General features: G+C 42.3%; 1 protein-coding gene across 6 annotated transcripts in view; it reads right to left on the reverse strand.

The window, feature by feature from the left end:
- myo9aa (myosin IXAa) overlaps positions 1 to 26,878 on the reverse strand; it is a 131,047-nt gene that overhangs the window by 3,658 nt on the left and 100,511 nt on the right. For 3 of the 6 annotated variants that reach the window (XM_072660959.1, XM_072660961.1, XM_072660957.1), the window contains 26 exons: positions 21,051 to 21,179; positions 20,217 to 20,256; positions 20,000 to 20,122; positions 17,809 to 17,889; positions 17,548 to 17,658; positions 16,215 to 16,337; positions 14,715 to 14,864; positions 13,705 to 14,018; positions 11,774 to 13,291; positions 11,576 to 11,675; positions 11,122 to 11,319; positions 9,111 to 9,214; positions 8,821 to 8,951; positions 8,510 to 8,718; positions 6,803 to 6,919; positions 6,431 to 6,619; positions 6,000 to 6,047; positions 5,771 to 5,882; positions 5,405 to 5,466; positions 4,989 to 5,181; positions 4,724 to 4,852; positions 3,528 to 3,633; positions 3,299 to 3,430; positions 3,072 to 3,195; positions 1,847 to 1,900; positions 1,439 to 1,456 (listed from right to left, as the gene is read on the reverse strand). In XM_072660959.1, the coding sequence (XP_072517060.1) occupies positions 1,439 to 1,456; positions 1,847 to 1,900; positions 3,072 to 3,195; positions 3,299 to 3,430; positions 3,528 to 3,633; positions 4,724 to 4,852; positions 4,989 to 5,181; positions 5,405 to 5,466; positions 5,771 to 5,882; positions 6,000 to 6,047; positions 6,431 to 6,619; positions 6,803 to 6,919; positions 8,510 to 8,718; positions 8,821 to 8,951; positions 9,111 to 9,214; positions 11,122 to 11,319; positions 11,576 to 11,675; positions 11,774 to 13,291; positions 13,705 to 14,018; positions 14,715 to 14,864; positions 16,215 to 16,337; positions 17,548 to 17,658; positions 17,809 to 17,889; positions 20,000 to 20,122; positions 20,217 to 20,256; positions 21,051 to 21,179 (4,615 nt within the window). The remainder of the gene's footprint in view (positions 1 to 1,438; positions 1,457 to 1,846; positions 1,901 to 3,071; positions 3,196 to 3,298; positions 3,431 to 3,527; positions 3,634 to 4,723; positions 4,853 to 4,988; positions 5,182 to 5,404; positions 5,467 to 5,770; positions 5,883 to 5,999; positions 6,048 to 6,430; positions 6,620 to 6,802; positions 6,920 to 8,509; positions 8,719 to 8,820; positions 8,952 to 9,110; positions 9,215 to 11,121; positions 11,320 to 11,575; positions 11,676 to 11,773; positions 13,292 to 13,704; positions 14,019 to 14,714; positions 14,865 to 16,214; positions 16,338 to 17,547; positions 17,659 to 17,808; positions 17,890 to 19,999; positions 20,123 to 20,216; positions 20,257 to 21,050; positions 21,180 to 26,878) is intronic. The other 3 variants (XM_072660962.1, XM_072660958.1, XM_072660960.1) reach the window with 3 other exon arrangements.

Below are 26,878 nucleotides of genomic sequence, written 5' to 3' on the forward strand. Positions count from 1 at the left end.
GCAAAATAACAACCAGTTTTATCTCCTGAACTTGTGATGACACAGCTTTAGAGGAACAGTTTAGAAACACTCAAATGTACTTAGTTATCTCACATACAGCTGATGTTGGACATGTTAGGTGTCTGAGGCTGGCTTCTTTAGTTTTGCACTGGAACCACAAGACTAATGTAGCTAACAAGTCATGGGAGCTTACCTATATTGCTCCATCATTTAGCGTTATGCCAAATGTATGCCTAAATCATGACACAAGTAAACTATGGCACTCTAATACATACTGATTTTAATTAATTAATTAATTAATTAATTAATTAATTAATTAATTAACACTTAAACAACACTGCTTTTTTGAAGCTTGAATTGCATGTGTGGATAAATTTTTGTTAAAATATATTCTTTTTAGTACTGTTACTAAAGTGACCGATTTAGGTCATTCATCTGTGTGATAAAATAAACAACGTCAAACTTCTTACTTAACTACTTTTTATTTCTTAACTTTAAAGAAGTCATTAAAAAAATACACTGGAACAAAATACAAAGCAGTTTGGAATACACCTTTACCAAAAGTCAACCATGTCTCTGGAAGTATCCACTGGGAATCATTATACTGGCAGATAAATATAACATTATGCTGTTGTAATGTCCAGTTAGAAATATAGTGAATAGAGTGAAATAGTCTAATCATCGAATATTAAATTAACAGTATTGCTTCAGTGTTCTTCAGAATGTATTTGACCTCAGAAATTTTCAGGGGGTAGATTTAATTTTCTATTAAATTGATTTTATTTTTCTAAGATGTCCTCAGGTGTGATAAATTTAATGGTGAAAAAATAAATGCTACACAAATTCTTTCAAAATGTGGTAATATATATTTAAATATAAGAATTCTTTGTTAAATGTATAATACATATGAAAAAGAAACAAACCCATGTTTGGTTCTGGGTTAATTTAGAAGAGAACATACATATTGAAGAAGAAAAAAAGACCTTTTGAGGACCATTTGAAATTATCTGGATTCCTGGATTGATTACAACTAAAATGTGGTCTGTTCATGTCTTTTATTGGGCATACTGAGTGAACATCCACATTGCAGGCTAGAAAAAGTAAGTGAACCCTCACACTGAATAACCTGTAGATCTGTTTATGACTATAATGTTAGAGTGTGAATTATAAGCTTCCATCACGTCCAGCGCAAAACTAAAAAAGCAAACTTCTAAATGTCTTTGTTGATCCACAACAAAACTGTACATTAGATTTTTCACTAAACTTTTCCTTTTCGTTCAGACAGCTCTCAAATGAAAGCGCTGCTTCCACAACAAGCCATGCTTTCCGAGGCTACTGTTCCTTTTAAAGCACTCACTTAATCTCACTAATCACTACAGAAGCACAGAACAGCTGGTAATAACAGCACAGAAACACAGCTGCATATACTCTCCTTTACCTTTTTGGCTGCATTTGACTGCAGGTTGCCACATAAAAGATTAAAGGGAAAGAAAAAGGGTACAACATATTAGCTCATGGGCTTGATGAGATGGGAAACCTATGGCTGAAAAGAAAGCACGCTGCAAAGTTGCGAACACAACACTATGAACATGAGCCACGGCCAAGGATGAATGCCCACACTTGAAAGCAAACGTGCCGCTGGTACAGTGCCGAGCTACAGTAACTGGACAGGCTTTTGGTTAAGCGCCAGCGTAAGTGATCTGAATGAGTGGGACAAAGATACAGGCCAAGGCCTCGCACTGGTGTGCTGTGGCGATGGAGACAGAGACACTACACAGTGCTGTGACACTGCGGACGTGACCAATGAGGCTGCCACAAGATGAGGCTGGAGTTAGTGAGTACCTACCGCCGCTGCACTGCGGGTTATGCTCATAAACCTAACTGCGATTACTACGGGTTTCTGGATTAGAGAGGAGAGGGGAAGAAGGATAGGGAGAGGAGAAAATTGAGTTAAAGGAACAGGAAGGAGCAAATATAGGGATCAAAAGTTGAGATGTGGGTTGGAGTGTTGGTGTATAGATGCGGGTGTATAGTTTATAAGACATATGTATAGTTTTATGCGGAAGTAGGATCTCATAATTAAAGAAATATTTCAGTGCTTTTCCAAGTTGATCTCAATCTGCATCTGTATGGAATCAGGAGTTACAGAGGTCAATAATTTGTTAGTGATTCCCTGTATTTGGAGAAGAACAGAAAAACACTTTCTCTATAATAGACTATAATAGAAAAATAGAAGCCATTAGCTAACTATACAGGACAGCCCTCATTTTACTATATGGGTTTTAAGGTTGCAAAGTGAATACAATATAAACAATATAAAAACATCAAGAAATATAGAAATATCCTGTATACTGCCAGAATGTCTTCAAAACCCTATTCTTTGCTTCTCATAAAATGGGCAAACTAGAAAAAAAAACTCAAAACAACAAACAAACAACAAACACTATGTGGATCCACATGCTAATCAGCTCTTCCATTATTTAGTAAGGCCATGGACAACAGATCAGTCGAAAGATCAGCCAAAGAAACAGACTGGAAAAGAAAGTTTTACATCATTATTTAGATGCAGTCAAGAACAGTGTTTGTCACTGCCCCATTCAGGAGCATAACCTTTATAAGGGTCTTCATGCACACCTCAGATGTTTGTTAAATCAGATTGAGCTGCTTTACAGCTGCTTTTAGAGCACCGACTGCTATTAAGACAGACTGTCTTTTCACATTAATTAAAAACTTCTAGTTAGTGGAACACTGTTAATCTATCATCATGGTTGTCACAAGTGCCAGAGGCAACCATGGTTGGTCAACTTCTCCCAAAGCTTACCACAATTCTGGTTACGTTTACATTCCCAAAAGTTTTCTCATATTCACACAAAAGCCTGTAAAATCCCACTACAAGAGAACTCTGACTTCGTGGAATTCAGAAACGTGGTTCACTGAGAGAAATCAGCAACTGCTCAATGGCTTCTACTACAGATGAAAGTATCATCCTGCAGCTGTGGCAGATAGAGATCAGGTTGAAAAACACTGGAGTATTTCTTAAATGTGCTTGCTACTGCTACTGTTGTCCTTACCATGGACCTGCGAATGAGTGTCAGTCGACTCTTGGCTTTATTTTCAGCAAACTCCAGACTGTTGATGTCCTTCAGCCGGGCTCTGTACTTGTTCATCTGCTCACAAATGATCAGTTCCACACATCTGTAAAGACAAAACCCCAAAACATGCAAAATATTAATCTACAGCAATCTGTGCTTACAATACTGCTCCCTCATCTCACCCTCAGAGGTGTGTCATAACGTACGCTGTGGTTTTGCCGATGTCCTGAACACTCTGCAGCGGGTCAATGGTGTCTGGACAACGGAGTATACAGGGGGCAAAGACAATAGCCAACGCGTTGGCAGACATCCTGTTGGTCTCTTCTTGCAGCGCAATCCTGGACACGGCAAGAAAAGATACAAGAACGTTTAGAAACCAATGTGGTCACAGTTAAAATTTACATGAGACTGAGATGTTTAGAGTTCGTCTCTCACCTGACCAGGTGGAAGATGAGTCTTTCCAGTGTATTCAGATGAGTCCTGCTAAGCTGATCTATCACGGAATACACCCCACGTATCACCTCCTTTTTGTCCTGAAGGCCTGTACATAGCATAAAGAGGGCAAAGATTAGTTTTGTGCTAGATTACCCAAACCTGTACCACCCACGAACAATGATAACTTTTAATAACTGTCTAAAGCTGTAGTTTAGACAAACTGGTTTTGAGGGCAGAGTTTTGAGGCCCAGAGTGGGCTATACACTGGTCTTAAGCGCATAGTTATCAGAAAGGCACTTAAACAATTAAATCCAGTGCCCCTCCTGAACACTTCTGCACATTTATGTTGTTTAAAAGATGCTCAAGTATGGAAGAAATAAAGACTTCCTTTTTTTTGTTTGTCGAATTTTCCTCTTTTGTCTTCCAATTTTGCCCATTAACCCATTCATTCATAACTTCCCCTAACACTAGCAATGCTCTAGGAGGGTAAAGACTTAACACATGTCTCCTCCAATACGTGCAAAGCCGACCACCGGCTCTTTTCGAACTCTGGTTGCTAATGGTAATGTGGCATGGCTCGGGATTCAAACTTGTGACCCCTGGTCCACTGAGCCACTCTGAGCCTGTTTTTTTCCCTTCTCCCGTAAAGGTGCCATTTTGGAGATACAAGGATTTTTCATGCCAGCAACTATATATATATATATATATATATATATATATATATATATACACATACACACACACACACACACATATATATATATATATATATATATATATATATATATATATATATATACACACACACATACACACACACACACACACACACACACACATATACATATATATATATATATATATATATATATATATATATATATACACACACATACACACATATACACACATATACACACATATACACACATATACACACATATACACACATATACACACACCATCTTTGGACACCTTTGGTTACATACACATTGTTAAATTTACTACAAATAAAAGTTTAAAACGTGCCGAATTTTTGTTCACTTATGTATTAACCAAATGTATACACACACTAGCAGATGGGGAGCAAAAAAATCCAGCTTAGGTGCCTCCAAAGGCCTACACCCAGCTCTGCACAAACAGTTAAAAGAAAAGGTGAAGAATTAAGCTGGAATAAAGCCAGACAAACCACTAACCCATGGCTCTCAGGAATTCCTCATACAGTTCGAAGGTCATAAGGGGATTGGGCAAATCACGCAACCACTGCTTGAAAACGCTGGCAATGACGTGAATGTTGTACTCATCCAGATTCATACTGCTCACATCTGAGGGACAGATAACAATGGAGAGAGATCAAACAGTAGACCTGTGAACGTGTTGCTGCTCAGGGCGAACCATAACACGGCTCCACACTGGCAGCCCGTATGCTATTGTCTGTGCTGGCTGTTTCAAGTGCCGTACCTGTGTCCAGACCCTGCTTCAGTTCTTTGATCTTATTGGTGGAGCCAGACTTCCTGTAGATGCCCTCTGTGTAAAGGCCATGCATTTCAATATAGTTGATGAGTTTCTCCACCACCAGAGGTACAGAGCGCTCGTCGTTGGTCAAACGAGACACATCCACTCCAAACTGCCTAGATGACAGTTCGGGATCGTACTGTGCACAAAAACAGAGCAGTAATTCAGAACAGTCTTTAAAAGTCTGATCACTGATCTGGACAAGTCCACTGAACAAGCTAAAACGTCAGGGCAAAAAAGAAAAAAGAACAATTGAGCTTATTGTCATTTCTGTCTCATGACATGAAACTGCGGTTTCCAGTAAGCGGCAACAATTAAGTGCCAATCACATGTGATAGTCATTACAGCGGGAAATTCCTTACCTTCTTGCTGCATTTGGTGGTCATCTTCAGACAGCACTTTCTGTGGCAGGCGTACCGGCACACTACACACGACACAGACATCTCAGTGAGTCTCATTTTTTAAACCCAACCTCATTACTCACGCACATCTCAGGGAAAAGTCAAACAACGCGTAGAAAGCCCACGTTTCCAGCCGAAGCCAACATTCCTCACACTGTAACATGGCAGATTTGCGGAAAACATCCTGCCTGACAAAGCCAAACTGTCCAGAAACGGAGCAGAATGCCCTTAAGAAGGCATGGCTTCGGCGGTAAACAATCTGATTATGTTAAATTGAGGTCAGGGCCATTTTGGTGAGGAGTCTCGGGACCGAGGACATGAACTCACGTTTGCAGACGCACGCTCTGTCCATCATCCAGATGAGGGAGGAGCAATACTCGCAGTATGTGGGAATGCTGTACTGAGTGGACTTGAAAATGTGGCCGTTGTGCTCCTCCACCTGGAGAAAGACAGAAGCGTTGTCACAAGAAATAAGCAGAAATATGAAATCACACAAGTAAATAATAAAACAGCCTTGGGTAACAATGCATAATGTGCAGTTTATGATCACACTCACAATGTCAGAGTCCTTTTTCCTTCTCTTCTTGCGGTCTGGTTTAGGGGCCTGCAATAGAGACAAGCATACAAATTTACTCGCATAATAGAATAACATGTTACACATTGTGTTGCTTTTTAAGTGAATACACACTAAATATGACATTTCTCTGCCAATAAATAAAATATATGCATTTTAAACAAACAAACAAATAAATAAATAAATAATAAAATAAAACATTTCCTATGCATAGATTGAGTGCACCCTTCAACTAAACGTAAATCTCTATTATATATCCGTGTAGATGTGGTTTAGATCTGAACCTGGCCCATATTGTAAAATTCTAATACCCCCCAAAAATAAATCATAAATAATGCAATTTAATACTATCTAAAATGACATATGTACAATACACAGAGTGTCCAAACATTTGCAAAGGCTAGGTGGCATACCTTGCTCATGCTGCTGTCCAGCGGTTTGTACTCGGTCATAAACTCATCCAAGAACACTTTAAAGGTGTTCACCCACACTTTAACAGGCGACTCGCTCCAGTCTCTCTGCTCCTGACGCATGGTCTTCTCCAGGATCTGCTCGAACAGTGCGTACAGATCCTTATAGCGGATACTTTTTCCATCATCCATCTGCACACATCGAGGGGAAAAAAATACAAATAAAAAAATGACATCAAGGTCAAGCTCAAACACTTTCAAGGACAAATTAGAATTTATGCACCGGTTCAGTAGGATTTAGATCCTGAAATAGCACAGCATGTTCTGAGTGTTAAATGATTCATGCTTTAACAGAAGAACATTCAGATTACTCACAGCCAAAGCTGTGGAGTAGGAGTTGAAAATGTTCACGCGGAATTCCTTCAGCGCCTTTTTGAAGACGACGTCCACCATGGTGTCTTTCTTACTGTCCTCTGTATCCAAATCACTGATCTGTGAACCATGAGGTGAGACACAAACATTCAGAGATGGCATGGAAAAGACATTTCATACCCAGTACTGATACTGGGCCAATATTAGCTGAAAATGTTGGGTAGGGTCTCTGACTTGATTCTTCCACAAATGTAGCCTGAGGTGCGGAAATGCTTGTGGAAAATGATACCAAACTTAATCACAGAAAGCAACATTTTCTTTCCTTTTTTTTCTATAATTTGGCAAATGTTTCCCGTTTTCTTCCAATTAAGTTTTTAACATTTTGGTGCTGGTGAATGGTACCAGACGTCTGTAATGTTTAATGTCTCTAAGAGCTATTACATTAAAAGACTAATACACTTCCCTTATACATTAGACCAGTGGGTTTTCAACCTGTGAACCACCGCCCCCCAGTGGGCCGCAGCGGTACAGCTGGGGTGCTGCTGGCCAAACATTTATTAATTTCTGTTCCTGATTTGCAAAGTAAAAATCTTTCCAACATATTTTAACAAACGTAATTTAGGACATGACCAATATAATGTAAATTATTTACAACAATAAACCATTTAGGTTGAGGACGCTGAATGGTCTGGCAGAGTATATTGTGGGAGTTTTACCAATTGTTTGACCAGAGTATCCAGATATTTCGGAAAAGGCAGTAAGATTTCTGATGGCGTTTCCCACATCGTCTATTTGTGAAACTGGATTTTTATGTTGGTAAGACCAAATACAGGATCAGGCTTAACGCTGAGACAGTCTTCAGTTTATAACTTTACAGTATCCTCAGCTTTGTAGAGTTTATTTTGTTGAGTGATTACATTATCAAAAAATCTGCCAGGCTACACTGGGTTGTTCTGTATTTGTTTAGATTTTTAATGGTCAATACATTTTCGCATGGGCAGCAGAATGTTCTGTAGTTGGTTAAGGTGGCTACGAGTTGCAAAAGGTTGGGAACCTCTGCCTTCGATATTAGTAAGTGATAGATCTGAGATATATATTTTATATATTTAAATAAAATAATTTTCAAAACATTCACGGCAAAAAAGGTACAAGGAATTTTCCGTTTGACCTACCACCCCGTCAGGCTAAGTTGTTCTGTCATTAAGTAGTACTTTTTACTTTTTTAATTTATCCCCTACCCTATTTATTGTTTAGTGTCATTTTTCCTTTAGTTTAAGACTGTGTTCTGTGTTTTTTTGTTACTTGTCATACGTGTTGCTCTCACCAAGACAAATTCCTTGTATGTGTAACATACTTGGTGAAATAAAGAGATTCTGATTCTGATTCTGAAGTAATTTACTGCTGCTTTAAATGCATAAATTACATTTCTGACTCCTGATACCTGACTTACATGACTTAAAACATCAGTAGATGTGTTCACTAGATATTTTGGATAGAAACAAAAATAGCTATAATTGACTCCTGGTTCCCATCACCACCCTTTTAAAAGTGTCTGTAAAGAGTCTGTAATTTTCTATACAACATACCATTTCACAACAAATCAGCCTGTAAGATTTTCATCATTACATCTTGATTTTTGATTTATCATGATTTAGAAAAATTATTGAAATGTCCCTTGGAGGACACTGGAGGGAGTTGCACTCTACCTACCTTCTTCATAAGGAACTCATTCATGCTCCTGTAGTCACTGGCACACGTGAGGATCTGCAGCGCATCGTTCTGCCACTGGGCGGGTTCTAGAGCCACGCTGCTGATCTTCACGCTGCGCCGGCGTTTTACTTTGGGCGACGGTTCCTTGTTCTCCTTAAACTCCCGCTGGCTGCTGAGGTCAGGGCTGTGCGGAGGGGACAGGTACTCTCCTGTGGACAGACAAAAAAACAACAAAAAAAACCCTGTCATCTTCCAAACAGAGCAGATGCCAAAGACAGATGATCAGAAGACCTAAAGCCCCTTTCTTTTACCTTCAGCCACGAGGAGCGCCGTATCGGCGTAGTCTCCATCCAGGGTGTCGCTGCCACACACCAGCCTCTCTCTGGACGACTTCTTATCCGCCTGCTTCGTCTTCCCCCAGAACCGCATCTTACCCCGAACCCTGAGGGAAAAAAAACATATTTACTTTACATATATACTTCCTCAAAGTTAAAGGACACTAGCTTAAAAAGTCCTAGTGCTGTTTATCTCGGTTATATAACTGTGTGAATAAATATTATATAACTGAAGGAATAATAAGATGGTATTCATTTATAAACACCTTCCATCTCCCTGGGAATTCTTTCTCAGGTTTTCACTCTTTCCAAGGTCCCCGGACGACATGGTTTTGTGCATCCTCTTCTGCTCCTCAGTGGGTGTGGACGGCTGAAAAATGTAGTAAAAGTTAAAGCAGCCGTTTTAAAAAAGTGAAAAAGGGTGAATTGATCATAGTTAAGTCAGTCCCTGTTGGGGATATAACAAAGGAAAACAAGCCCATTTATAAACATGTTTTTTTGTTGCATTTTTACATTTTCTTCACCAGACTACATCTTCTGTCAGCAGATTCTAGCGTTTCTAGTCAGACAATTTAACCAATACTACAGTTCCTATAATACATTTATTTATGAGTCATTCTCTGAAATGGGTTTGATAAGATGCAATAAGCACAAAGAAAATGTGTTGAAGTGTGTTTCCAAACCTAAAAACTACAATACAATACAAGGGTTTTTATCATAATGAACGAGTGGGACAGTATTCTTCATCAGTACATGGCTATTTTCACATGCCTGTATCGACTAGCACATTCCATTGCATCTAAAATATCACAAAATAAATGTTAACTTATTACTATTATTATTTTATTAATCAAATGTTATTTACTTTTGGGATTATATGTGTCCCTGTTTACATATATTTCCAAAATATTTTATTAAACAAAACCTTATTTTGTGTAAAACACTTCATGCACACCCCTTTAATTTAACTTACCACCCCACCACAATAATTTGTTTTAATGCACTGTTGCTTGAAATAACATCACAAGAAGAGAGAGGACATGACATCATATGAGCCCATATGAGATTTTTTTCTTTCTTTCAGTTTTTTATGTTAGTCAGGGTCCGAAAGGTTCAACCCAACTGTTTTCTATAAACATTATTACACTATTAAGACAAAAACTATATTTCTAATTGACTGGCATGTGTACTAGGTCAGGAACCTGACCACATGAACTGTGGCTATTTTAGAGTGAAATTTACCACCCCGTAACGTTTAACTGTGAATATGCGTCTGTATAAAAGGATAATATTAATAAGGACTTTCTGCCTGAGGTGGGAAAAATATTTTCCATTAACATATCTTCCATGTTGTGCATTATTTCTTTCTTCATTTCATTTATTAAGTGAAAACTGCAACATGGAAATGAATCATACCTGACTTGCTGAATGACTCAATATACATAACACATCTGAACACTTAAAAAGTGAAACAGTGAAGTGCACATGAGAGAAAGAGCTTCTCACAATAAGTGGAAAAAAAGAAAAGCTAGGACTTGTGAGAGGTAATGAAAGAAGCTACAGTGTGAGGGAACAGCCAAGGCGGCTGCAGACGTCCTGCTCCTCGCGCTGAGGGTAGGCTCTACTGGTGAGAGAAAAAGGAAAAAGAGAGAAAAGCTGGTGCCTAAAGCATGCAGTGATCATTATACAAGGTGGGTGAGCAGAATCTGTGGACAGCGGAGGTCCGGACTGCGGAACGCAGGCATCCTGAAGCTAGCGTGGCTGTTACTGTCTAGTCTAGCGCAATAATCAGAATGCAAAGCACAGTGTGGGTTAAAACGCAGAACATGTTTTTTTTTTTTTTTTTTTTAATATCTTGATGGGAAAACACTTCTGAGAGGGCTTATCCAAATCTGTGTGGCTGAAACCTCTTGTCTGTGCCTCATTTAAGTTAAAATTAGCAATTGAAAAATGATGACTGGATACGACAATAAAATACGCAATAAAAGGTTTTTACCAGTGGGTATCCAAAAATTTTCTCCTCTAATACAGACATGTGCAAAAAAGCAGGAGGACACATGGAAATAAATGAGCAAATCTAACTGCCATCACAGATAAGGAGGGTTTTCAAAAGGGGTTTCCCAAATTACAGTAAACATTGTAGAATCTACAGTGCTTGCAGCATCTTGAGTGGTGAGTATAGAGGTCTATCAGGAGGTTCTGAGGGGTTAGCTGTAGAGAGAGGCCACGCTGCTGGGGTTGGGCCTGCTTTGGGGGAGCGCAGACCGTTTTAATTACCATTTCCGAGTCACTGTGACAAGCCTCTAGTGTCCCCCCCTCTGAGTCCTGCTTAGGGAGGGGTGGGCCAAGAGACAGAGGGGTCTCATCATACTCTTCCTCCTCTGACTCCCCCTCCCCCGGGGCATTTGAACCGCGGGTCAGGAAGTCTGAGCGCGTCCGCGCCATGCGGGCTTTTTTATGGCCTGGTCTGCCAACCTGATCAACCAAACAATAACAACACAAGTATAAAAACGCTCCTCTGACAACCCCCCCCAACCTTTTATGAAAAGTTGTTTACCACAAGTGTGTGTTCCTGTGGCCCACAATGCTCTCGTCTTACAAGATTACATTACATAGAAAAATGCACACGCAAGGAATAAAATCATAACAGTTCCTGGGGTTTTTGAAAGCCTACACCCAGTTAACATGGGTTGGTGGTGTCAAATGTGAGATTATGGCTTATTTTTCTCACCTCACGACCTTTCGGTGCTTTCATGGATTTGAAATCTGAGGGGACGGCCTCCTTCTGAACTCCTGGTGCCTTCCCTTGACTGGTGAATTGCTTTTCAAATCTGCAAGGAGTTTGGTTGTTACGTTTCCATGAAACCGGTTTCTACACTATTGTGAATGACAGCACCCTATGGAGAGTCAAAAGCTTCAAAAAACTTACTTTGAGAAGGAAGCCTTGTCCTTAGGCGAGAAGAATATACTCCCAGGCCTCTCTGCCATGTTGATGTTGACACTTAGGGGAGCAGGGGGCTTCTTATGTGGGCTCCCTTTAGCTGCACCATCTCGAGACTCCAGGGTAAGTTTTGGGGCCCATCCATCTGGCACAGTGCGTCTGTCTTTTGGCCTTTCTCTCACTGTGGAGGGCGTGGGTTGTCTGCTTTGAACCTGGGGTGAAGAGACTAGATCCGGCTCAGGCTGGGCTATGGGAGCAGGCCCTCTATCCATGCTGACCGAGCTGGACCGCTCTGCTGTCCCTGCAGAGGTTTCCAGCCTGCTCTGCTCAATCCTCTGCAGGGCCTCTCCCCTTTGCTTCTCAAACATCTCCCGCTCACTCTGGGCGAAACACTTGCGCTGTTTCTCCAGCATCTCCTTCTGCTGCCGAATCTGCTCCATCATCTCCTTCTCCTTTTGTTGCTGCTGCTGCTTCTGCCGTTCCAGCTTCTCCTCGTTCAGCTTCTCTAGCCTCTCCAGCACGGCAAGGCTGCCGTCACTTTCGCTGCCCTGCACTGGGCTTGGGGGCTCGCTGGTCTGAGCAGAGCTGTCTCTGAGTTCTGGGAGCTTTATGCTTCCTTCATTAAGTAAGGTTTCCTTCTGCATGCTGATGACCACCACCACAGGCCTACGCGAGGATTCTCTTCTATCCTTCAAAGTCTTTGCAGGGCTCTCAGGCTGAGCGGTCAAGGATGCTCTATCCACACTGGGCTTTGTGACATTTGAGCTGCCCTCTACTGGAGGAATGTAGAAGGTCGGAAGTGAGTTCTCAAGTTTTGGAAGCACAGGTTGAATGGCTGGTTCTTTTTCATGACTTCCGGGTGCTAGAGGATCCTGAGGAAGAACAGATGTGGCACTGCTGCAGAACACATTTTCTTCTGGTGCAGAAGATAGAGAGCCAAGGTCCTCAGCTTCAGCATATGGTGCCCTCTCTTTGGGATAGTCATCCATACTAAGGAGCTCAAAGCTGCCTTTGGAGCTTTGGCTGTCTGGGGTGCCCTGAGGAGACTGGACACCTTCGCTGGGAAGCTCTATAGACCAGCGTCTCTCCTCAAACTCCTGTGTGGAACGTACCTTTAGCAGCTCCAAGCTAAACTTTGCCTGCTCCAGCTCCCGCATCCGCCGGCTCTCCCGCTTGGCCCGCGTCTTCTGACTAGAATCGTCCAGCGTCCTTGATCTCTCTCGGACCACCACCTGAGCCGCCGGCCGTGCTGCGGCTTCTTCTTCTGCCCTTACATCTTTGTCCCTCCACTGCGTCTCCTCTAAAGCCTCACTGTGTGGCTCCTCCTGAGAGGCCTCCAACTTGCTGAGGCGCTGTAGGCTCCTCTCCCGCTCCTCGCAAGAGCGGTCCTCCCACGTGCTCAGGTCCAGGCCCATGATCCTAAGCTTTTCTTCTTCGGGAGATGGGCTTACCTGTCCATTCAGCACCTGAGTATCCTTCAGCTTCTGCTCTCTTAGTTCTCTGAACCTACAGATTTGAAAGAAAATAGAAAGGCTGTCGAAGGAGTAAACCTCTGCGAGGCTACACACATAATTACCAGAACACAAAGAAAAACACATGAAATCAAATCAAACTGAGCCTCAATCCAACGAATGAAGAGTTTAACAGCTCTCAGGCCACTCGATGTGCAACTCTGAGACAATTCTACACTTTTACCCCAAACACACTGCTCCTACTTAGTGCTGGAGTGTTTGTGTAATATTAGCAATGAGCGAATCAGGAGATTTCTGCTTGGCTGACTACCAGTAAGATCTGGGCATGAACAAGCTTAGGTTATGGATTGGACTGATCCAGGCCATTTCAGAGTTCAACGAACTGCCTGTATTATTAAGCAATATGGCCAAACAAAGCAACCCTCTGTAGTGAGGGCAGTAGCTTACCTCTGCCTAGCCAAATAGCCTCTGCATGCCGCTTGGAGTAGAATGACCATGTGTCGTAGCAGGAGGTAGCGCTTCCTAGCCTTGTGGCTTCTCCAGGCGGCCTGGATCGTGAGAGCAGCTCGACCCCGGCGATAGCAGCACACTCTCCAGCTCCTCTGGATGACGAGGACCGCTTCCCTCCATAGCAAGAATCTGCGGCGTTCTCTGAACCCTCGCCAGACTGACTGAAGAAACACTGCTGCTCCCTGCTGGACGTTATGATCGTACTCCAGTTGCTCGTCCCTCTGCCTGGCCTGGCAGCTCCGCCACCAGTCCTGCACATAAAGCCCATACAATAAGAATGTGAGATCTGGTAAGTGACAGCACACAGCTGGACTTTGTTTTATGTCAAATGTGTTGAGAAAATTCTTAATAATTTAATTTGCCTTTTTAAAAAATTGGTATTTATTAGCTTTTATTTTTTATTTCATTTTATAGGACGAATCGCTATAATCTGAACTGCTGCAAGTATGGCTTTTACCATCAATATTTCCAGCACTGTTACAGAAATTTAAAAAAGAAAATGCTTGAAACGATTTGCTTTCATCTCAGGTCTGACATTCTCATAACACTTAACTCAGAAGCGTTTATTATTAAGGCTCACACATTTTACATTTCACTGGTCCTCCCCCTGCTTAAGATTTCTGCATTGAGCATATTATTTTTTGTTCCATTAAAAAAGCTCTTTGCATCTTTAGGCCTTCTTCATGAGCGAAGTAGCAGAAACCGAAATGCTGAAAAGCTTTTTTTAACACACAAAACTTCTAAAAAGGTTCAAATGCCAAAATGTCACACAGATGCATAAAGCCTGAAAAACAATACAGGTCAGACCTCTAGATAACCAAAGCAAAATAAAAAACCAGCAAGATCATGTATAATAATTTATAATCTCCAGTAAGCAGGGAAGTCACTGTGCTAGAGTAAGGCTGGGGAGAGTGCGGCTTACAGTGACAGAGTCTGAGTAACAGTACCTGGATGAGGCAGGCAGCTTGTCGCATCCTGAGGAAATTCTTCCTCTCCAGCAAGGCTCGGAATCTGCGCTGGAGACCCACTATCCTCCTTAGCACCTCCTGATGAAGTAGGTCCTGCAGTCGCTGACGCTCCACCTCACGCAGGAATACCTAACACACACACACACACACACACACACACACACACACACACACACACACACACACACACACACACACACACACACACACACACACACACACACACATACATACATACATACATACATTACCAAAGGCAGTCACATTCCAAACTGCATGCACCACATTCTGCGGTATCACTACTAATAAGAGTGGGCAGTGTGTCGTCCTACAGGTAGCACAGAGCTTTGGCATGTCTCTATTAATATCTTCTATCACATAGACATTTTGCCCTGTAACTGATAATATTGTTAATTATGACAAATTATGTTTAATGATATAATTTTTGCATATATTCTATAGTACTGTCCGAATATTTTTTATACAGAGAGGCAGTGTACAGTAACTACATTAAGTGCACTACAACTGTAGGTAGCAGCTGATGGGTGATGATAGGTGTCAGTCCATTATGCTATTACATTGTATTAGTCTCTGTATTAGTCTTAAAAAAAAATGGGATTTTTCCATTTGTTTATTTCCATAAACTCACAGTACTAGTAAATGGTATAATTTGCAAAAGCTGAATACCTACTGAGGCCAAGAGGCTGAGGGGACTTCCAACAGCAGAAACCTTTTTATAAATTAGAACTGTATATTTGCCCCCAATTACTATAAATAATAAATTGCATCATGTTTAATAAAAGCAAAGTCACTCAAATTTGTGGATGATAGTGATTTTTTGCCTCTATATCTGGTGTGTGCTATTAAATATGACAGCTTATGGTACCAATTACTCCAGTATGTGGCATGTGAAATGAGAACTAGAAGGTATCATATCATATGTTGTGCATGTCGAATTTTAACATTTTATTTTTCAGATTTTCACTTGTTTCATTTTGGTTTATTAAATTTTCTATTGTTTCTTTTATTATTTTTATTAATAATTAAACCCTAATTTCCAAATCAATGCTCTGTTAATTTCATATTATTTTAATTGTTTTGCCCTTTTAATAAAGTTAACTAGTTTAGTTAAGTTTAAGTTAGTTAAAGTTTTTTCTATTCTGGTTGATTATAAAAGCTTGGCTACTTTGAAAATGAGGGTCCCCCTCAATCTACTTCCTATTGAAAAAGAAGGTTGATTAATTGAGTTTACTTTTATATAACTTCATTCTAAATCACTTATTGTCTTCATATTTCCATTTTTAATATAATAAAAATTTGACACATTGTTTTGGTGGACTGTATCTGTTGCACAAACCTCAGATACATTAAATATGACTTAAAAAGTCAAAAAGATGAACACAATACAGTAGTGTTAACATTTTTCCAAATTAACATTTTAAATACAGTGTGCATCATTACTTATTGTCAGGATCATACCATAGTGTGGCCCACTTGGAAGCCATCGGGCGTGAGGTCCATCCGGCCAAGGTAGCGCCTGATGCCCTCCTGTGTGGGTCTGAGTTCCTCTGGCAGCATCACATGAAAGTGACGAACAAACTCCTGATGGGCAAACAAGAGGAAAATAACACTATTAGAAGGGCTCTTGTTTACATCTGAGATACCTCATACCTCATAAGTGTACCTCAATATCTCTATTTATGTTAAGAGCCATAATGCCTAGCAGTGGATTATACATATAGGCATATCATTGGAAAAAACATTTATCCAATCCAAGAGGGGAACACAAGCCGTAGACGGCAGGGGGTAGGAAAGCATGGGAAACCGGTGCTCTGTGTATGTAATTATCCCAGACCACATTCATTACAGATAACAGAGAGGCTTTGTAGAGGCCCAGACTGCTAAGGTGAGCACACTGTCCAGACATTGACCAATAAAAGGCTGCACCCCACTCACATACTGGGGGAAGTACTGGACAAGAAGACTATTTAATTCAGCTATTGAAGAGTCACTTGGCCACGAGACTGAGGGGACTTCCAATAGTATCCCCCCCCCCCCCCCACCAATAGTTTTAATAAGTGCTGTTGGATAGGACAGAGTCTTGTAGCTAATTGTTTAGATTCCTGCAGCATGAGAGCAGAGGGCACCATTCAGCTTTTTGCTGTTTTTATTAGTGACCCACAACTTTCAGTCTTCAAGCACTATGAAACAACAGCAACAAAAACTCAGCACTTACTGACCACACCTATGCAAGGAAGAGGTCAAACTGGAAACAATGATTTCAGCCTTGGATACCATGGTCACGAAAGGACACAGGACATGACACCACCAATACAAACCCCTTAACAGAGGAAAAAGTGAATGGCTCATATTTGTAAAGACCCTTTTAGAGTGTGCTTGTCGGAGTGTGTGTCCTTGTTTTCATACATTCTGAGGATGTTCTAACTTTGTAACAGGACGGCCTGGCCTGGTGATGCTGGCAGTTGTTTTAATGGTAAATTATTTTGCGGACAGCGGAGCGGCTGATTTCTAATTCTACTGAGATAAATCCCCTGCCAGACTCTCATTTCTAAAGGGCCCAGAGAGCAGTGGTCCCACTCACTTCAGATATCAAGAGCAAACTAAACTAAATGTCTGAGGTTTAGGTAAGCTCCTCTCAAACCCCTCCAATTATGTTCTAATTATTTGCAGCTAATGTGCTGAGTTTCTATTAATTACATTTCACAATATGATTCCATATGTTCTAAAGCTTAAAGGTTTTCATGGGGCGTACATATGCAACCCAGTGTCTGTGTCTGCATTGTCTAACTACCTGAAAAGTGTACTTGATGCTGTATCCTGATTGTCGGATCCGAACAGTCTCCAGCATGCCTGTGTAGCGAAGCTGCCTCAGCACCAGACTGTCGTTAAAACGCAAGGGCAGCTTATGTAAAGAAAAGAGAAGGAAAACAACAAAAAAAAAGAACATCAGTACATTCCTGGCAACACACCTTAATCATAGCCATAGTCATAGTCATAGTCATAGTCTTAGGAGCCCACTGCATTGTTACGTGGGCTGGATGTGTGAAAGTACCTTCTCTGCATTTGATCGGATGCATTTCACAAAGTAGGGCTCGGACTGACCAAGAGTCTCCATTAGCTTATTAAGAGATGCCTAGAGAGAGAAAATGGAGAGACATTACACAAGTACATCATTACACCATGGGGCTGACATCACCCACATTAAATCATGAAGGCAGACTTCATTTCAGCTGTGAGCTCATTTTACGTGTGCAACATATTCGGAGCCTGTTTTGAAGGCAGCATGTGTTCAAATATTCCACTCTGAAGTTTTTAACACTATTTAAAAAATTGCATCTATATTAAAATTATATAAAAAATTTTATTATATAAAATTACATGTCTATATGTACTTATGTCACATGTGCAGCCTCTAAAAGAAGATCCAGCACCATTAATGGGGCTGATACAAACAGAGGCTAATGCAAAGGCTACTGTGAATATGGAGATATCAGAACAGCAAACTCAGTCTTCATCTGCTCATTCACCCACTATCAAACCAAAAAAAAACATATTTACATTTTACATGTGCAATGTTTAGATTAATTCACTTTAAAAGGAGACCGCAATTTTCTTCTGCAGGTTCTTACCAGAGAGGTCTCTAAATCCCCCTATCGCTTTAAAATTGTTCTTTTAAAAAGGACCCTAGAATGCCAAACTGGGAGTAATGAACATGGTAGGGAGTTATGGTAGAATATGGTACTGACAACCTGTGAACCTCAAACAAAACAGCTGAAAAGTGGCCAATTCCAAAAAAACCAAAATGTTGCATAACAGTCTTGACTCCGCCCACTGACAAAAGTGCTAGACAAAGTAATAGGAGAAACAGTGAAATTTGGCGGCAACTTCTGGAGAATGTGATGGAGTTGATACTGGAGAGCAGCTTATCACCTCCAGACTCTGCTAGTTATGGGAATATGGGTTGCTACGTGAACCAGACCTTATGCTTATGCACAGACCAGTGGCTTTTCCTGAGCCACTGTCCGCAGAAGGGGAGCTCAAACCCGACAGAAAGTGGTATCTGTGCTAGGCTAAAAGTTAAAGCTAGGGCTGGTGCTAGCCTTTAACCATCTCTTCTCTCCATCATCCGGTCCCACAAAAACAAACTGGACTACCTCAGCTGAACCAGACTGGAGCTAAACACACATCAAAAGGGAAAGTACTCTCAATTTTCTAGCCTTAAAACTCCAGAAAGCCAAAGCGAGTGTGAAGCGAATGAGGCCAAAGGGTAAAAGCTAAACCGGTTACAAACTATTTAGCTATCTAAGAGCACATCAGAGGTAATAGGCTTATAAAACTTCATTCATTCATACATTAAAATGAACTTAATGAAAAATAAATAAACACATTCTTTGGTATGTTTACAATTATTTTTAGCATTTTAGAAATACACATGTAACCTTTTTTTGTTTTCTTGTTTAGCAACTTATCAGCCAGAATGAGTGTGATTTACAACCTGTAAGTTGAGGACAAAGAAACTGGGCCACACTGCTCACAGCCATGCTCCACCTTAGGCCAACGTGTGTGTGTGTGTGTGTGTTTGGGCATGTGTCTGTGAGTGTCTGTGCATGTATGCCAGTGTCTGGACGGAGGGAGGAAGGAAAAGCGTCTATTTTGGTGGTCAGGAATTCACTTTCTCCTCTCCCAAAAAGAGAGCAATCAGCCCCACAACAGGATGTGGGAAATGAAGTCATCCACACATTTGTGCAGGCCTGCTGCCAGAGGCTGCGTGGCTGCAGACAGCCGTGGGCGTTTACGGCTCTCCGCCTCTCCCTCGCTTGCTGCTCCGCAGGGGGAAACATGAGCCGGAACCATCAGCATGAGGAATCGCACAGAATTCCACATTCTCTCCACCAAAAAGGCTCTACAGTTCAGACTGGGGCTGATGGCAGATTAGAGTCATCCTGAGTCGAGTAACGACTGGCTTTGTTCTGTCTCTGATTATCCACTAAATGAGTTCATGCACTCTCCGAGTGGCTAAGGATGTTGCTATTGGACACAACAACAAACAACCCCTGTAACCGATCCATCCTACGCAAACCAAATACTGTGATTCAAAGCATGGACTTGAAACAGTCGCTGATGATGTCTCAGTTTAATTAACCTCTTAATATTGACAGACCTGCCAGCAGTCCTGGACTTCCATTTTTCACGCCTAAAGCGTTCATTCCACTGTGCTGCGGAGATGTAATGGAAATACACACCTGAAACTGGGCACTAATACTTGGAGGTTTCTTCTTTTTGTGGAGGTGCAGCAGCGATTTGGTGATACGGTCATGCAGGGTCAGGTTACTCAGGTACTTCAGAGACTTCACATCCAGGAGGTGCTGTGGAAGATGACAGCAACATACATGAAAAATTGAACATTTGGAATTACAGCTTAATAAAGTAGAAGGACGTCTGCATTTATGTGATGCTCACCTTTGGAAGACTGGGTTTCATCTTGTAGTTTTTGTTCCTCCTTGATCGGGGGGGAAAAATACACAGAAAACTGGTTATAAGCAACTCTAGGTTCTAGACTATGGTTTTAAAATTGCTTAAAGGGCCTTTATTGTGAATATACTTAATGCACATGTGTACAGTACAATGCTACAATTCACCTCTGGAGCAGGGAGAATTAAGTGTCTTGCTCAAGGGCCCAGGACTGGCATGTTAGCGGACCCGGTTATCAGACTCACAACCCATCATTAGCCCTTAGAATTAAACAGCCTATTCCTGTTACTGTGCCTTTAAGACTGTATATGATTGGCTGCAATCTGTTGTCTCTTATTAAATGTGGTCTAAGCTGAAACCTTTTCATATGAATGTAAATGGGGAGGACTAAAGTGCTGTAGGCTGAAGTGGAAGATATATGTAAACGGTTTAATTTTCATGGCATCATTCATGACATCATTTTACACATTGTCACAGTCATCCAAAAAAAAAAACCATGTATCTCAACTTTTGATGTGCCAAATTTTGGCAAAATTTAACTCTGTCAGTTGTTCCTTAGATTCTACTGAAATTTCAATGATGAATGGACAAATAGAAATGCTCCAAAATGAATTTAGTTTATACTTGTCTGCTTTGGTTCGATCAAAATGACCCCTGGTATAAATTGAGCTGTTGGTGCGAACGCAGCCTTTCAAACTCTGGTGCACCAAAGAAGTGAACCGAGGCTGCCTGAGCGGCTGGCTCTCGGTCCGTTTCTAAGCGAAAGACATGACATTTTTGGCTGACCTATCACTTCAACAGGACAGAGAAAACAACTCTTACATCAGGATGCCGTGGGCTCTCTCCAGAAGTTTGCTGCTGGTGGAGTTGATGAAGATTCCATCCTCCTCGGCCCCCGAGCCAGCAGAGGACAGTCTGCTCTGTCTCCCAACACGGCCATTCCGACTCTCTCTGATGAACAAAATAAGCACACGTGATCAGGAACCAACACACACCCGAGATTTCCATCCACATGCGACACTGCACTCAGTTTCCTGATGTTCATCCAGATAACTGCACCCGCATGAAACACTGAATTGTGAACTCTGACATGACTATAGACCTGCCCCGCCAAAAGAGCATGGGTTCATACACTATATGCCCAAATGTTTGTGGACACCCCTTCTAATGAACACATTCAGCTACTTTCAGCTACACCTACTGCTTACACAGACGTGCAGATGCACACACAGAGCTTGTCTAGTCCCTGTAGAGAAGTATTGTTATTAGAATAGGACCCTCTGGAGCAGATGAACACGAACCTATTGGCATCATGCTGCTTAATGCCAGGTGTGGGCTAGAGGAGTATAAAGCTCCCCAGCATTGAGCTGTGGAGCAGTGGAACTGTGTTCACTGGAATGATGGTTGGTGCTCTATCCAATACTTTTGGGAGGAGTTGGGGATGAGATGGGGTGGTGATCATCCAACATTCTGACCTCACTAATGCTTTTCAAATCAATTCTTTACAGTAACGCTCCAAAATCTAGTAGAAAGCCTTCACTGGACAGTAGAGACAGTTCCTGGGCCCTGAAAGCAGCAGTATGTGCACGCAACTCCTCAAACCCTAAAAGGTTTATGTGTAGGACCACATCTCAGTTCCTTACTCTCATACTCTAACTCTCACTACACAACTTGCATAACCTCTCCTGGAGGAATAATAATACAGCCAAGACAATCTTCTGCAAGCTATCGTTGTTGCACAGATCTGTCATGCTATGTGATCATCTTGGTGATATCGGTTATGCTAGAGGACCAACTTGCTAACGGTGTGCCAGTATAGATATGCTGGTCAAGCTGGTAGACTAGCAAAACCATCAAACTCAAAATATAATCTATGATGTTGAAGAGCTTAATGCTGCAGGGTGAACACTGTCTGTAGCCATCAATGCACCCAGGAACATCTTTAGTACCATGCCGTATTAACTGAAATCTCCAGCACTGCACCATCAACCGGATACCCAGTCTGAGAACCTCAGTCTTGGCTTTAGTCATCCTTCTAGCTGCCTGCTTACCCCCCCCCCAAACAAACAGAAGCTGCTGTGTCTATTCAGTGGTGGGGATGGTTAACCCCAATCCCAGAGAAAACCATTTAACACAAACCACTCAGGCACAGAGAAAACCAAGGGAGGAAAGGCAAGAAAAGGACAATCCACTAGAAGTCTTTGTGGTGTCCAGGCAAGAGAAGGTTAGGGCCCATTCGTCTCCACAGGCAGGCAGGAGGGCTGCGGGTGCGGAGAGGTTTACTTTGCAGCTGTGCTTGTGATTTAAACCTGCTGCAGTGGTCTTACCACACAAGGAGACAAGCACAAGGCTGGGCCTCATGGAACCCTCTCCAGATCTGATGCTCTTGGGACAGGAAACAGCTTGCTGGTCCAGTTACACGCAGATTAAGAGCCCGTCATGGTGAACGGGTACTAAAATGTACTGTAGGTGTGCTTATTTGGTGAAGCAAACTGTTAACGCCAGAAAAAAAACAAGCTTTAGATCATTTTTATCCATGGTCTGGTTGTCACAGACATCACAACATGACAGACCCTTGCCATCTCTGGGAGGGTGGGTGACTCCTCTCTCCCAAGATCTAGGGTGATGGTAGGCAGCAGGAGTCTCCTGCCAGCCGATGCATCAGAGCTGGGTACCCTGCTCTTTCTTCAGAGCTCGTGGTTTGACCGTTAATGTTGCACTGGCTGCAGTTCGGACAGAGGCGGTGGCTGGTTGCCCGTGCGTCGGAAGAGGCATGTGCCAGTACTCATCCTCCCAGCATTCTACTAATTACAATTACCTGGTCTACTAATTGACCAGGTAATTGGAAAAAAAAATCGACTTCTTACTTGAAAAAGCAAATAAAATGCAGTTTTTAATAATATGGCCCAAGCTTTAAACAAAACAATTGGCTGCAAGTCTTTTTTCACAGGTGAACTTCTGCTGTGTCTTATGTGTCCTCGTAAATGCATGATAAATGCACTTAAGTGGGCTTTGATGAGCTGCCTTGCATTTTCCTCACTTTTCAGCAGAGCTTTGATACGGACCTTGAAGAACTCCACACGCTTAGCCTGTGGCCTGTACAACTGGGTCCAACGAGCTTAAGAAGTAAAAGGCAAGGCCCAAAAGCCCAAGTGCAAGAGGCATTCTGACAACAACAACAGCCGGTCCAGTACCTCTGGCTGATTTAAACCTCTGGCATGCGTGGACATGCTGAGCACAGGGACTGTAAATAATAGCACTTCCATAAAGCAAAATGAGCCAGAGGCCCTTGTGCAAATAAATTAGCTTTGCTCAGAGGCAACAGTGCAGTCAGGGCCTATAAATACACCAGGAGAGAACCACCCTTGCTCATTGCTACAGCAAGACTGCTATACTGCTACAGGCTAGGTAGCTACTAGTGGACTGAAAAGGTACCATAGGTGTACCAAAATATTTACATTTACATTTACGCATTTAGCAGACACTCTTATCCAGAGCGACTTACAAAAGTGCTTTGCTATTTACCCAAGAAAAACCCTGAGCTAGTTAGAATAGGCTGAAATTCAAAGATACCTCCAAGTTTAGACACTAGTGTTGGACTCTGCTGTTCGGACACCCAGTGGAAGCTCGTTCCACCGCTTTGGTGCAGGACAGAAAAAAGCCTGGACGCTTGTCTTCCGTGGATTTTGAGGGATGGCGGGTCGAGCCGAATTGTACTTGAAGCTCGAAGGGCTCTAGGTGCAGATGGGCTTTTGACCATTGTAATCATGTACGGAGGGGCTGGTTCTTGGCTTTGTAGGCCAGAGTCAAGGTTTTGAATCTGATGCGGGGAGCAGCTATAGGAAGCCAGTGAAGAAAACGCAGCAGTGGAGAGACATGGCTGAATTTAGGGACATTGAAGACGACCCGTGCCGCTGCATTCTGTATAAGTTGCAGGGGCCTGATGGTGACGAGTGACGAGAGACTGAACGAGCACCTGGGCGGCCTCTCTAGAGAGAAAAGATCGAATTCTCTGGATGTTGTACAGCAGACATCTGCATGACCAAAAGCAAAGGTGCATCTCCATACCTGACTTAGGTGATTGGTAAGAAATGAAGCGATGAATTCAATCAAATACTCAGAATGGAAACTCCATACATCAGCTGTTTCCATTCCAGCTGCCTGTCCAAACAGAATCCTTCACCAAGAATAAAAACTCCATGTGTCAACTGCCTAGCAATACAAAGTGCTTTCTGCAAAGTATTCATCTCAGGTGCCTGAACAAACTGAATCCTTCATTCAAGCAACATTAAGAGCTTACAGTGAAAACTCCATGCCTCAACTAGCTAGCAATCGAACGCACTTTCCACATTATCTTCATTTTAAGTACATGAAAAAATCAAATCCTTCTACTAGAATGAAAGCTCCATGCATCATCGGTCTAGCAACATTTGCACTTTCACAGTTTCCACTCTAAATGCCTGAAGAAGCTGAATCCTTCACTCATTTCAGTGCTAAGAACAAAAGTAAGCATCTTTATTTTCTGTGTAAAAAAAAAAAAAAAAAAAAGGTTGGCCGAATCTCCCTCACAGTTTCAGGGCAAAAAGCAAGCTACATGAACCTCGACTCCTTTCGCCGCTCTGTTTATCAGAAGCAGATGCGGTGGGGCCCGTTTCGGAGTGAATCCTGCCCACTCCAGTGCGGAAAGACCATAAAGTCTATGTGAGGCTGGGAGCAATTTAGAGGCTCTGCTGAGGACTGTAGGCGTGCTGGAGTGGACCCTGCAGAGAGCGAGTAACCATCGGCCCTCGGGCCTGTCCTCCCGATCTCTGAGCGAGCGCATTGCTGCGCTCTGACATCACACAGGAAGCAGCTGCGTGGGGTTTTAGTGGTCACTTAGTAACCTAGCCGAGTGTGCGCGGTTGCAAATCACATTAGAAGGACTTTACAGGCAAACAAAAGAGCTGTTGTTGGAAGTCGGGCCCCCTGGCCACTTGCTGAGGACACGCAGGCTAATCTCGGTGCCATGCAGTCATGAAGGAGGTATGAGGCGAAGGAGGCTAGGGGGCCATCCTTGGGGTCACTGCACACTCATCACTGCTCCTTAAAACACCCATGGCAGGGGCTTAAGAAGTGCTGCGACCAGGGAATCATCTTCAACGCATCATTTCGAGCTAAGAAAGAGCCATCTGTTAGGATTATACAGATTTCGTCTACACTGCTTCTGAGTCAGGGCCAAGACAAAGAGACGGACAGATGATTAAGTTTATAGAGCAGCTCCATAAAACTTCTGAGACTGGGGTAAAAGAAGCGAGGGGGCACAAAGATAATATTATAATTTGGTAAATAATGAAATGTATTCATTTGACTTTTGGGGTAAAGAGGATGAGCCAAGACATTGAAACTTGCAGAAATTTGCATTTTTTATTTTCATACTGTAGCAGCAAGGCTAAAGCAGCTACCAAGCAACAGTAGCTGTTAGCCCACCAATTATACACTGTAACTGTAAAGCAATTTCAAACACCTACCTACTAAGGATGTAGCGATACGAGCATTTTTGCCGAGGTACAAGGTTCGCAGTTTGGTGCCATGGAGAATACATGGTATGCACTATTAGGGTAAATATGGTAATTTCACAAATGTGCTTGCCACCCGGAACACTACAGGCTGTATTTACTATCTCAGGTGGGTGCTATACGGCACTAGGTACAGTACAGGCTGTATTCACTATCTCAGGTGGGCAATATATGGCACTAGGTACAGTACAGGCTGTATTCACTATCTCAGGTGGGCGCTAAACAGCACTAGATACACTACAGGCTGTATTCCCTATCTCAGGTGGGCAATATATGGCACTAGGTACACTACAGGCTGTAATCACTATCTCAGGTGGGCAATATATGGCACTAGATACACTACAGGCTGCATTTACTATCTCAGGTGGGCGCTATACGGCACTAGATACAGTACAGGCTGCATTTACTATCTCAGGTGGGCGCTATACGGCACTAGATACAGTACAGGCTGTATTTACTATCTCAGGTGGGCGCTATACGGCACTAGATACAGTACAGGCTGCATTTACTATCTCAGGTGGGCGCTATACGGCACTAGATACAGTACAGGCTGCATTTACTATCTCAGGTGGGCAATATATGGCACTAGGTACAGTACAGGCTGTATTTACTATCTCAGGTGGGCGCTAAACGGCACTAGATACACTACAGGCTGTATTTACTATCTCAGGTGGGCGCTATACGGCACTAGATACAGTACAGGCTGCATTTACTATCTCAGGTGGGCGCTAAACGGCACTAGATACACTATAGACTGTATTTACTATCTCAGGTGGGCGCTAAACGGCACTAGATACACTACAGGCTGTATTTACTATCTCAGGTGGGCGCTATACGGCACTAGATACACTACAGGCTGTATTTACTATCTCAGGTGGGCGCTATACGGCACTAGATACACTACAGGCTGTATTTACTATCTCAGGTGGGCGCTATACGGCACTAGATACACTACAGGCTGTATTTACTATCTCAGGTGGGCAATATATGGCACTAGATACACTACAGGCTGTATTTACTATTTCAGGTGGGCGCTATACGGCACTAGATACACTACAGGCTGTATTTACTATTTCAGGTGGGCGCTATACGGCA

Source organism: Salminus brasiliensis, chromosome 17 (genome assembly GCF_030463535.1).
Source record: "Salminus brasiliensis chromosome 17, fSalBra1.hap2, whole genome shotgun sequence".
Classification (NCBI taxonomy): Eukaryota; Metazoa; Chordata; class Actinopteri; order Characiformes; family Bryconidae; genus Salminus; species Salminus brasiliensis.